Source organism: Lycorma delicatula, chromosome 7 (genome assembly GCF_047948215.1).
Source record: "Lycorma delicatula isolate Av1 chromosome 7, ASM4794821v1, whole genome shotgun sequence".
Classification (NCBI taxonomy): Eukaryota; Metazoa; Arthropoda; class Insecta; order Hemiptera; family Fulgoridae; genus Lycorma; species Lycorma delicatula.
The window spans coordinates 98941846-98954428 of record NC_134461.1 but is presented as its reverse complement, the minus strand read 5'-3'; the positions used below and the strand labels follow the sequence as shown (position 1 = coordinate 98954428).

The window sequence follows — 12583 nt, the reverse complement described above, 5'->3', positions numbered from 1 at the left end:
GGCGTGTGTTTATCCTGGAAAAATATTATTAATTCATCTCGCAATTCCACTTTCCCTCATTATAACCATCTGACTTCTGTGTGGAAAAAAGAGATTTTTTCTTTTTGCTCAATTCATAGTGTAGTTTAGCAAATAGCCTATTCTATATTGGTCTACTTTTAATAAAATTAACCATTCTTACAGCTTTACAACGAATTTGTGTGAGATTTTCCGGCATAATTTTTGTGGCAAGAGCGTGTCTATAAAGGAAGCAGTGTCGATTTCACCCTTGGTATAAGACGATCTTTTATCAGAAATCCACTGTTCTTCCTATTATCAAATTTACACCATCACTACATACTGCAAAATATTTTTTTCTAATACATGTTATAGTTTTTAGTAGCTTCATAAAAACATCAAAAAGACATGATTGCCCTGTTGCATGATAAGATATTGATTTACAAAACAACATATTTTCTTTGATTGATCTATCCCTGATGCATTCGTATCTCACAAAATATAAGAACTGAGAAATGTTTGTCACATTTGATTCATCAAATTGAATACAAAAAAATCACTTGAATTCACTTGTTGAATTGTCTGATTGCAAACATCGACAGCCATGTCATCAATTCACCTTGACACTGTGTTGTTAGAAAGCAGAATCTTTTTCAATTTTTTTGGCTTCTTCCACGCCAATTGCAGCAGGTAGTGTGAGGTTTGCTGTAGTTGTATGAGGTTTGGACATATTAACTACTCTTAATGTTATGAGATAAGATGCTTCAAGTGTGCTTTTATCAGTATGGCTTGATTTAAAAATAGAAGCTTGTTGATTTCCCAAAGTATGTAATTTTCTTTAGAAAAATTCAAACAGTTTATTTTTACGATCTGGATGTTTAGTTTCCAAGCATCAAATTAATTTTGATGACTTAATTCAATCATCAGAGGGGCCTTGTAAATAAACAATGCACTGTGGCTTTCCATCCAATGAGATAAAATTATAATTTAAATTACTGACTTTGTAGAATCTTGTCTTTTTTGCCAATCAATTCAATGTATATAAATGGCTCACTTCATTTTTTTCATAGATTTATTCATTTTGCATAAAAATCTAATTAAAAAAAAAAAAAAATCAGTTACTTTGTCTGCACATTAAAACACCAAAATCTCAATTACTATTATTTTCAGTAAACTATGCTTTTAAAAACTTAAACAAAGGCGCCAGACACGTTTTGCGTTTAAAATTAAACTGATGTTCTGCAATCCCTCATGCCTCTTTTATACTGCTGAGACCACAATGTGTTCAAATATCATATGCATGTTCACTCTCACAACAAATATTATGCTATTATACAAACAGACCAAAATACACATCAAGTTGGAACCTGCAAATTACTCATGTTTGTACACTTCATACATGCATGTTCGTATCTGTCGATATCAATGCAGCTAAATAATTTTAACTAGGTTTCATTGTGTTGGGGGTTTGGGGGTGTCATGAAATAAATATTCATTATACATTTTTCTTTTACTTCTTGGGGGTCATGCAACTAAAAAGTTGAGAATCACTGATCTAAACAATTAAAAATATATTTTCCCTAATTGCATGATCATATAAATAAATTTAATTTAATATGATAATAAAATTTAATTTAAAAACTGGTAATTATTAGATAAAATAATAATTGCAGTCACTTTATTAAACATATTTTAATTCATCCTTTATTTATAAATATTGTATTGTTTCCTTGTCAGATAACTGTTGCTCGATAATGAGTTGAATTTTTTTTTTTGGCATTATTTATAGATTATAGTAAGTAAGAAAGAATGTTGATTGTCTATATTGAGGAATGCCAACCCAGAACTCTGCCCCATTTAGAAGCTTGGGTTCGGTAGGCACCCACATGAACTATTCAAGAACGTTCCATAGGTGAATACTGACAAACGTTTCTGAAATCATAAACAATATTTAGTAGCCCCTCATATGTGAAAGTAGTATCAAAATGACCAATAAATCAGCCAATTGAGAATTGGACTTATAGTGGAAGTGATGGCCCTTATCACTCTTGCATGACTGTAAGGTTATCCTCAAAACCTGTGATGAACTCTGGTTTGTTCAGGTTATCTTTAGATCTGAGATATACTTATAGATTGACTTCACTTATGAGTAAGCCTATATGCTGAAGATAAGAATAAGTTTTTTAGTGTATGGAGTTAATACTTGCAAAAGATTTTATTGTCTGGAATGTTTTTTTGAAAATTTTATAAGGCTTCATCCCATTCTTGAGGACATTGAATTTTTATCAGTTTACTTATTTATTTTAAATAACAACATAAATAAAAGCCATTCCATGAATTTAGTGGCTTTGTTTAGTAAAAAAAACTTCCTAATAATTTAGGCAGTTTTATTCTTCTAAAGAAAGCCACACATAATATTTTTTTGATCTTTTCTATTACCTGTATACAAGTACATTAATCTAATAATTATATGTAATTAATTATAAATATTTTATTTTTACTCAGGAGACCAATAGGGCATAATAGCTGCCAAAATCTTTTCAAACAAGTCCTCTGCTTTGTGTTGTTGATGCCACATAAATACATCCAAATAAGAGTCAATCATGGGCTTTGTTGTATTTTTTTGTTAGCTGCTATGTACCCTCTATTGTCTGTGTCTGCATGAAAAAACATCAGCATAAACTCATTAAGAAAATAATAATTGTTATTTTTTAGTAACTTACCTACATATTGACATTAAAAAATAGACGTAATAAGTTTTTAACAAAGTAATTGTTCTACATTATTTTATTTAATTTTGTATTGACATTTTAAAATTAGATGTTTACGTGTAAGAAATTTATAACAATAATGTTCTTAACACTGTTATTAAAAAAGTATATTACGACTTATATTTCAGAAAGCCAAAAAGCATTTATATCTTGTTGTAACATATCCTGTTGTTGCTCAAAAAAATCATTTCTCCGATGATGTTGCCTCCACATAAACTCGCACAGGTAAGAATCTCAAAATTTTTCTTTTAGTGCTGCACTCCTTTCTGTTCCATAATTTGGTGTAAGATCACATCGGTTCCAGTCACTGGGTGTGAGCCCCCTGTCTGCAAATTTACAAAATTCTCTGCATGGTTTACTGTAAGGTGTTGTAAATTAATCTTCGGAATAATCAGAATATCCTGATAAGATGCCCACATATCCAGTATGATCGTTGTGCCCAGTCTAATACAAATGACTTTTAGCGGTGTTTCTGCCATATGATTGGGGACAACGTTCAAAAAACACTCTTCAGTTTCCTGGCAAATCCCACCAAACACCCATTGTTGTGAATAAATCCGTCCAACATTATACTTGCGTTTGGAGAAACAGGATTCATCTATTTTTTTTGTTTGGACCACCTATTATTACCAGATTCTGTATCAAACTGTCTGTGCCCACTTCCTGCAGGTAATTCTTCCAGTCAATCATTGCATTGGAACTCATCCCTAATTCTCCTGTACAATAAACGGTGGTTGTATTTTGTTTAATCCATGAATAAATAAATAAAATATCAAACAGTAATTTACTAGTCTGTAACTGAGTGTTCTTCCTGAGACTGATTTCAGTCCTGCACCCATTTTTACCACACCTCCATCCATCATTTTTATCAGAAAGATGTAATATAATCTCCTGCCCATTATTGCAATGCCAAGGGTTATGAAAAATCTCTTTCGATTCCAAAAATTCAACGCCTTTCTTCTTTGAATAATTTCCCTAACTAAACGGAACAACATATTCACAGTGCAATAACTAGACACAGACTGATTACAGACAGCGATACCAATGTCTAGTAATATTGTGCAGTGTTGTACTAAGTAACCAGACATGTTTAAACATGACCAATTAGTGTTTTTGTCTTCATTTTTGTCATTTGATTGTCATTTGATATTTGGTTTGAAGCAGCTCTCCAAGATTTCCTATGTAGTGCCAATCGTTTCATTTTGCTATATCCTTACATCCTACATCCCTAACAATTTATTTTACATATTCAAAATGTGCCTGCCTGAACAATTTTTTCCATCTACCTGTCCCTCCAATATCAAAGCGACTATTCCAGGGTGCCTTAAGATGTGGCCTATAAGTCTGTCTCTTCTTTTAGCTGTATTTTTCCAATGCGTCTTTCTTCATCAATTTGCTGCAATACTTCTTCATTTGTCACTTTATCCACCCACCTAATTTTAACATTCTCCTATAGCACCACATTTCAAAAGCTTCTAATCTTTTCTCCTCAGGTACTCTGATCATGCAAGTTTCACTTCCATAATAAGCTACACTCCAAAGATTGCACACTTTCAAAAATGTTTTCCTGATGTTTAAATTAATTTTTGATGTAAGCATATTATATTTCTGACTGAAAGCTCGTTTCACCTTTGGTATTCAGCATTTTGTATCACTCCAGCTTCGTCCATCTTTAGTAATTCTACTTCCCAAATAACAAAATTCTTCTACCTCCGTAGTCTTTTCTTGCCCCATTTTTATATTCAGTGGTTCATCTACTTTATTTCTACTACATTTCATTACTTTTGTTCTTGTTTATTTTCATGCAGTAGTTCTTGTGTAGGACTTCACCCATGCCATTCATTGTTTCTTGTAAATCATGTTTACTCTCGGCTAGAATTACTATATCATTAGCAATCTTAGCATCTTTAACTTTCCACCTTGCACTGTTAACTCTGGACCTAAACTATTTGTTAACATCATTAACTGCTAGTTCTATGTAAAGATTAAAAAGTAACAGGTATAGGGAACATCCTTGTTGGACCCCCACTTTTATTATGGCTTATTTCTTATGCACTTTGGTTCCTGTAAACGTTGGCAATTGTTCTTCTATCTCTGTACTTGAACCATAATTTTTTTTAAATGCTATTCAGTCATGCTTCCAGTCTATTCTATCAAAGCTTTTTCTAAGTCTAAAAATGCCATGTATGTTGGTTTGTTTTTCTTTAATCTTTCTTCTACTATTAATCTGAGTACTAAAATTGCCTCTCTTGTTTCTATACTTTTCCTGAAACCAAATTGTATTCTAACACTTCTTCCACACTCCACCCAATTCTTCTGTACAGTTTAAACATGACCAGTTACTTATATGTAACATAAAAAAAAGAAAAGAAAACATTGCCGGGTAAAAACAGAAAACGCCCGAAAATTAAGTTACAGTCGTTTGTATTATATATGCAGAAGCGAAAGAAATCAAAACTCGCCTGTCAAAATTACTTATCGAAAATTTCCCGCCTCATTGAGGCGCCATTTAGTGGGTTCCTAATAAACGCAATAGATTGCTCTGTGTACATAAAACCGGTATTGCAGTAGAGATACGTCAGCTGATCTTAAAACTCTTGTCGATTGTACTTCCCCACTCTTAAAAACTATTAATTATTCATAGAGTGGGATTGTATAGCAAGTTTTCAAGTGTAAATCAAACCTTCAACTTGGTGTGTTGCACTTTAAAAAGGACAGTTTATGTGTGGCTTTTTATTCGCGTCGTTAACACACTATCATTAAACGGCGCGCTAGTGCATTAATATTATTTAACATTCGTTTATTTTTATTAATAATGGATTTCTTTACTCTAATAGGCCTAGTTGTAATATTATACTTATTTATTTACATAGTTGCATTATCCATTAGCGACTGTGATTTAGCATTATTATGGGCCGACAAAATCAACAATAAATTAAGTAAGTTTAATATAGATTTTACACATTTAGTTTAATTTTATAATTTTTTTTTTTTTTGAAGACGCTGCAAGGCAGCCATTTAATGTAGTGTTCAGAATCAGGGAACTGGTTCAATTCCTGACATTTTTTAATCAATCGCAAGGCTTCCTGATAAAAATTTGTATATAAATTCATTACGATATTTAAAAAAATAATAATTTCTAGTTTAATTTAATTGAAAAAATTAATTGATAGTTTTATATTGGGTTTTATAGTTATTATTTTATAATTGATAGTTTTATAGATTATTATATTGGGTTTGTTACTTGTATAAAATTTGAACCTGTAACCATAATCTGCGCCATAAAATCAAATGGAACTCAAATCTATTTAAAATTATTGTTTTATTTTGCTAATTCAAAACTGGGATTCTGTTTTAACAAAGAACTATTTTATAGTATTCATAAAAATCGCTATAGTAATATTGCCTAGCCAAAAACTTGTGTTAGCGATGTGAATAATAATTATTAGTGGTAGATACTGCATCTACTCATTCCTATTTTTATTAATGTTATTTTTACTTACCGTTATTTAAGGCGGGATTTCAACAAACGCAGCGTTACTGAACTGCATTGACTTAGCACGGATTTAATTGATATGATTTTGTTACTTATATTTTTATCTTCTTTTTGGGATTTATCAGATAAGATATGACAGCTATAGTTTATAATTTCCATCAATTAAAAGTGGTATGTATTATATTGCTTTAAGTGATTAATTACGAAATTTTTGAACTTAATTTTATGTTACATTATACTAATTTTGGGGTATCAATAACTTTTTTAATTTTTTAAATATATTATATTTCTTATTATATATATATTTTTTTGTAGAATTGTTACCGGTTTGATAATGCTAATTTAATTTTTACTAAACTATGTTAACTGTAGCCCGGTGACTTAATTGAATTTAATGCTTGAAATTTCGTATGTTTCAAAAAATTAATTTTAAAATTGACACTTATATCAGTGCAGGCTGTATTTATTGCAACACTTTGATGTCCTCGCCCTGTAAATAAAATATACTTTTTTCTTAATCCAATATATTATAGCAATTTTTTTTATTTATTTACAAATGGCCTCGATACCAAAAGTAATAGTAATTAAGTTTTATCCCTGCCCGTCGACAATGAAATTATTTAAAACCATCATCTTTATAAGTTTTTAAAGCTCGTGAGGTAACGCTTTCAGTCGCTCTTGCGGAAACCTTCAGTAAGGGGTGGGTACCTTATCGTGGCGTCAGCTGCTGATTTTATTGTTGGGGGAGTATTATATATATATATATATATATATATATATATATATGCAATAATTTTTTTAAATTTGCTCAAAAAGTGTGTTGGATTTGATAATTTAGTTTACCGTGAACTTAAGAAACTGTTGTAGAGAGGAAAGTATTTTAACTTAATAACAGAAATTACATTGATGCTATCGAAAAAATTTGCTTAAAAAAATCAAAGCGCTGACAATTCATTTTGTTCCTCAAGAAACTGTGTTTATTGGTCGAACTAATGCGAATTAATTCATAATTATCACTTTGTCACAATTTTTATACTTACCTTATAAAAAGGAATGGTTTTTTACTTCCTTGTACGAAATAAAGAAGGTATTGTGATCGCAAAAAATTTTGGTATTCAGATTTCAAAGGAAATATCCATTTTGACTAGTTCGTCACGTCTGTATATACATATGTACGTACGTATGTATATATCTCGCATAACTCAAAAACTATTAGCCTTAGGATGTTGAAATTTTGGATTTAGGACTGTTGTAACATGTAATTGTTTTGATTGCAATAAACCGAACCAAAAAAGTCAAAAATTCAAAATAGTTTGTTTTTTTTTCTTAACTGCAGTAATAAGCCCTCATTGAGAGCTTTTCAAGATATATCATAAGTGGTACTTATTTTCATTGGTTCAGAGTTATAGCCAAATGAAATTTTAATTAATCAAATATTTGGATCTTACAAGGGAAAGGTACAACGGTTCGAATCAGACTTCAACTCCTTTTTTTAACTTTTTTTTTTAATTTAAATTTATTGATTTATTAATATTATTAACCTCTGATTGTAAGATAATTTTTACGATTAAATAATAATTCAATAATAATAAAAAAATATCATAAATTATTAATGAAATAAAATTTTATGTACTTTTTATTTAAAAAAAAAAACTGATGTGAATTACACATGACTTCCTTGTACGCCTATTAAATTACTTTTTTTTTTAAATGAAAAGTACATAAAATTTTATTTCATCATTTACTTCTGTCTGATAGTTTTTCATACACACACACAAATATATATATCTTAAATCATATTATATTAAGTGTTTATTTTAATTTTGTTTTTTATTTTATTTTATTCTTTTATTGATTTATTATTCATCTTAAAACTTTTTTACAGTGAGAGGTTAATATTTATTAATAAAACAGTATATTTAAATTAAAAAAAGAAGTCCGATTCGAACCTATGTGCCTTCTCCTAAGATACAAATATTTCATTAATTAAAAATTTATTTGACTATAACTCTGGAACCAATGAAAATAATTACCACCTATGATATATCGTTGAAGAACTCTCAAGGAGGGCTTAATACTGCAGTTAAGAAAAAGTCCAAAATCAAAATGTTTTGGATTTTGGGCTTTTTGGAGACTTTTGGTTCAGTCGACTGGAAACAAAAGGGGTGGTGCACAACTAGATGTTTCAAAGTACTAAATCCAAAATTTCAACATCATACGGCTAATCATTTTTGAGTTATGCGAGATACGTACATAAGTACGTACAGACGTTATACCAAAACTAGTCAAAATAGATATTTACGTTGAAATGTGGAAACCAACATTTTTCGCAATCACAATACTTCCTTTACGTCGTACAAGGAAGTAAAAATTTGTATATGTAATTTAATAGGCGTTCAAGAAAGTCATGTGGTGCCCCACTTAAATTTTATTTTATTTAAGGATTTTAAATTAAAAACAAGTAAACATTTTAAGAAGAAAATTGTAGAAATAACCATTCCTAACTGAAATAACTTATGATGATTTAAGAAAATTTCTGGTAATTGGAAAATCATTTTTTCCAAACACCCAGTTTCGTGGAAGGCAATGAGTAGCAAATATAATAAACTAATATAAAAAAAAAGATAACATTTTGTAAGTAACAGAAATGTGATAGTATAGTTTTTACTATAGTTAGTTTCTGTAATTAGATACTCAAGTAATGATGAAATTTCATTTCATTTTAAATTGCTAATCTTACTAGTAACTAGTAATCCTTGGAATTTCATCACAAACCTTTACGTCGTATTTACCTAAAACCAAAAATATTTCATCAGAATTGTATATTTCTAAAACTGTAATAAAATTCGTAATTTTGTTTAAATTACATGGCAAAAGAAACCACATTTCTCTATCTTACCAAAAACAAACTGGTGACAGATAGAGAAATTAGTCATATGATGAAATTTTTCCCTTTTAAATCAAGATTTTTGAAACATTATTGATGTAAGGATACGTTTCTGGATTGTTACCTTAAGATAATGATGCTTAACATATATTTTATTCTTATTTAGTGTAGCGTGTTCGCGGCTCCATCATGGTATTGACTGATGAACAATTTAAAATGTTTATAAAATGACAATTTATTGGTTTAAAAACATAAATAAAACAAGACAAAACAATAATAATAACGGCAAAAGTGATGATAATAATGAACCACGATAATAAAACAAATAATAAAAATAGTAATCACAACCACAATAATAAACAGAAAAATAATTAAGATAACAGTAAACAATAATACTAACAGACAGTGGTTACACACAAAATATAATTTAAAGTAATCTTCAGGGTTTATTCACATGTAGATAAATAATGAAAAGCAGAATTCAATTCAATTGACAAAAGACATTAGCATGACTGCTGGTCTTAATGCCTTTAACCGCTACTCTTGCATTAACAACAATAGAAAGACAAATATAAAGTTCTTTCGCTGAAAATACCTTTATTGTTCACAAATAAAACTACCCTAACAATTTACGAATGAAATCTAGTACATTATCTCTAAGGACTGTAAGTGATTACAGTCTTACAGTTACTCACCGAACCACTTATTGTTTTCATGTATTGGAATTACTTGTGATGTCACCTTAATCGCGTCGAATTCTTATAATAACTCCTCTGTCGTAGCACTCTCGCAGACTGACATCATAACGTCTCGCTTAGACTGATTCCAACCGGTCTTCTCCGGAGTATTTTTTACTCCTAGCCTCTTTACCTGTCGGAACGTGAGAATGGTCGTCCGCCCTCACACATTCCAATAAAATTCCTACCCTCGTCCGGTAACTCTTCTCACGGAACGACATCTGTTTAGATGTGTCAGTGGGCATATTACAAAGGACGATTGTTAAACGGACCTGTTACATTTACTTAAAGGGTTCCTTTTAGTACCTTTTGGATTCTTACCGATATTATATTTTCTACTACTTAATTGGTAGGAATCCTTTACTCAGGTCTGTTATACCGGTCTTGTTACAATAGTGTTCATAAAATACTGGAAAAGTTTTCGATCTTTTAACGTAATAAAATAAATGTAGCAAATCCTCCTAGCACAAAACAATCTATTTTCTGGCGTTAGGGTACCATACCCCGTGTACCCTGGGGGTTTGCATGGGTGAGAATACGAAAGTTTGGTCATTTATATTTTTATAGCTAGTTTCAAAATCGCGTAAATTATCTCGTGTAACTGCATAACATTGAATAAGCTAATATCCTATCTCGAATGTATTATCAGCTACTTTTGAAACTAGTTGTGAAAAACATTACATAGCTCCGATTTTGGTTAGGGTTATTGTTTTTATATCAAAAGTTGTGGCCTTTAAAATTATGTCACAATCCTGTCCGATCCATTTAGAACTATATTGCTCTCATGAGTGTTTAGGTTATGGTGGTCATACTGAAGAAAAAAAAACGATTTTGAGGTTGGAGTATTTGCTAAATTCATTTCTTTTTGTTTATCGATTGAAAAACGTTATTTATGGATTCCTATTCTGCATTAACATCATGTACGTACGTATATATATATAAAATATATAAAGCAAAAAAATAATATATAAAAAATATATATTTATATATAAAATACGCACACAAAGATTTCATCAAAATATAAATTATTAAAAAATGGTAGGTAAATTAATCTGTAAGAGTTTTTCAGTGGTTGAACATAATATTTAAATTAAAACATTTATATTTGAATAGAGTAATAATAAATTATTAATTTTAGCCAAAAAGAGTTCGCATTTCAGAGATATTTATTAAGTTTTTTAATAATAAGCTAAAATCAACAAGTACTTATACTTTTGACAGTCTTTTTTTTACACGACTGCCCAAATATATTTAGGGTGTATGTATGTTTGTTCCAGCCATAGTAGCCTAACTGCTGAACCGATCTAGATGTATGACCCGCGTTGGAATCTTTACCTTACCAGGATTGTCATAGGCTATACGGAATCTTCCGGGATGTATTCCTCGAACTTTAGGTATTGATTCAGGACACTAAAATGAGTAAAAACGTTCATACCGACAGAAGTCCCATTTTACTTTGTTTTCCTTCTGAACGCCGTTTTGTGATTTTCAAAAAAAAAAAATAATTTCTCAGGAACGGATAAACCTACTTTTATTAAAATTGACAAATCTAAGAGTACTGTCTCGTTCTACAAAATAAAATTTAAAACGTCACTTTCAAAGATTTCAAAATGGCAGCCATCTAGATTTTTAATCTTAAAAATCGTTGTAATTATTTGTTTGATCAAATTTTCACTTATTATAAAATTTATTAATAATTTTGTTTTGAACAAAATGACAGCTTATTTGCAAAAATCCGTTGACAAACAATCGATTTATTGCAAACAATTAACCCGGCAGTACGCTAACTTCTGTCTGTTTTTATTTTAGCCATTAAATATAATAAAAATTATTAATAACACAATAACAAATTAATAGTAAATTAACAAAGATTATCAGCTTTCAGTACGGTGTGCAAGCGTACTCGCTAGTTTAAGTTAATATTGTTTTAAATTTATGAGTCATCCTGGTTAATGTTTTTTTTTTTTTTTATTTACATTTGATAAAAGTTTAAATATTTGCTGTTTAACTGGATATTTTAGTTGCCGTATTAAAATAGTGTAGTACAGGCAATTTGTCATCAAAATAGGCTGTATTTGAAAATCCTTACCTACCGATTGATCTTTTGTCTATCCGTTAGGGGTGATGAGGGAAGCTTAACTCCAGATGTTTAACATCCCCCTCCGATAGATTTTTGAAAAACTCGAAATACTCAAAAAGTTTTTGAATGCGTTTTTCTCTGAATCTATGCATTTTAGAGAAAATTTTTCAAACAAAAAATGTAGAGGACATTCTCCTCTACAATTAATGTTTTTGAAATTATGCCGTATAATTTGAAATTGAAATACTAGGTGGCGCTGAAGTTGTAAAAAACGTTGTAAACGAGTAGACCGGTTTCGAACACGTACCCAATTCACAACATTTTCACACTTTCACAAGCTACAGCTCCAAAACGGTAAGTCGTACAAGAAAATTGTTTAAATAAAATTTGTCTGTTTTTTTGAGATTAACAACTTTTCCAAGTGCAATACAGACGAAAACAATTTTTTCCGGTGAAATAACCGAAAAGACACGTTTTTTTTTTGGTAGTCGTGCTCTTTAATTGGTAATACTTTTAATGATTTAAAGGCGTGTCGTAAGCACACTAAGTAATCGTAATAATGTGTCTTAGTTTCTCATTTGGCTAAATAATGGCGAAAAAAATGCTTGCATCGAA

At 30.1% G+C, this 12583-nt stretch overlaps 1 protein-coding gene across 1 annotated transcript in view; it reads left to right on the top strand.

Moving 5' to 3' along the window:
- Nucleotides 1-5418: 5418 nt before the first annotated feature.
- LOC142328194 (dehydrogenase/reductase SDR family member 7-like) overlaps nt 5419-12583 on the top strand; it is an 80893-nt gene continuing 73728 nt past the window's right edge. The window contains exon 1 of the mRNA XM_075371767.1: nt 5419-5707. Coding sequence (XP_075227882.1) covers nt 5584-5707 — 124 coding nt within the window. The 5' untranslated portion in view covers nt 5419-5583. The remainder of the gene's footprint in view (nt 5708-12583) is intronic.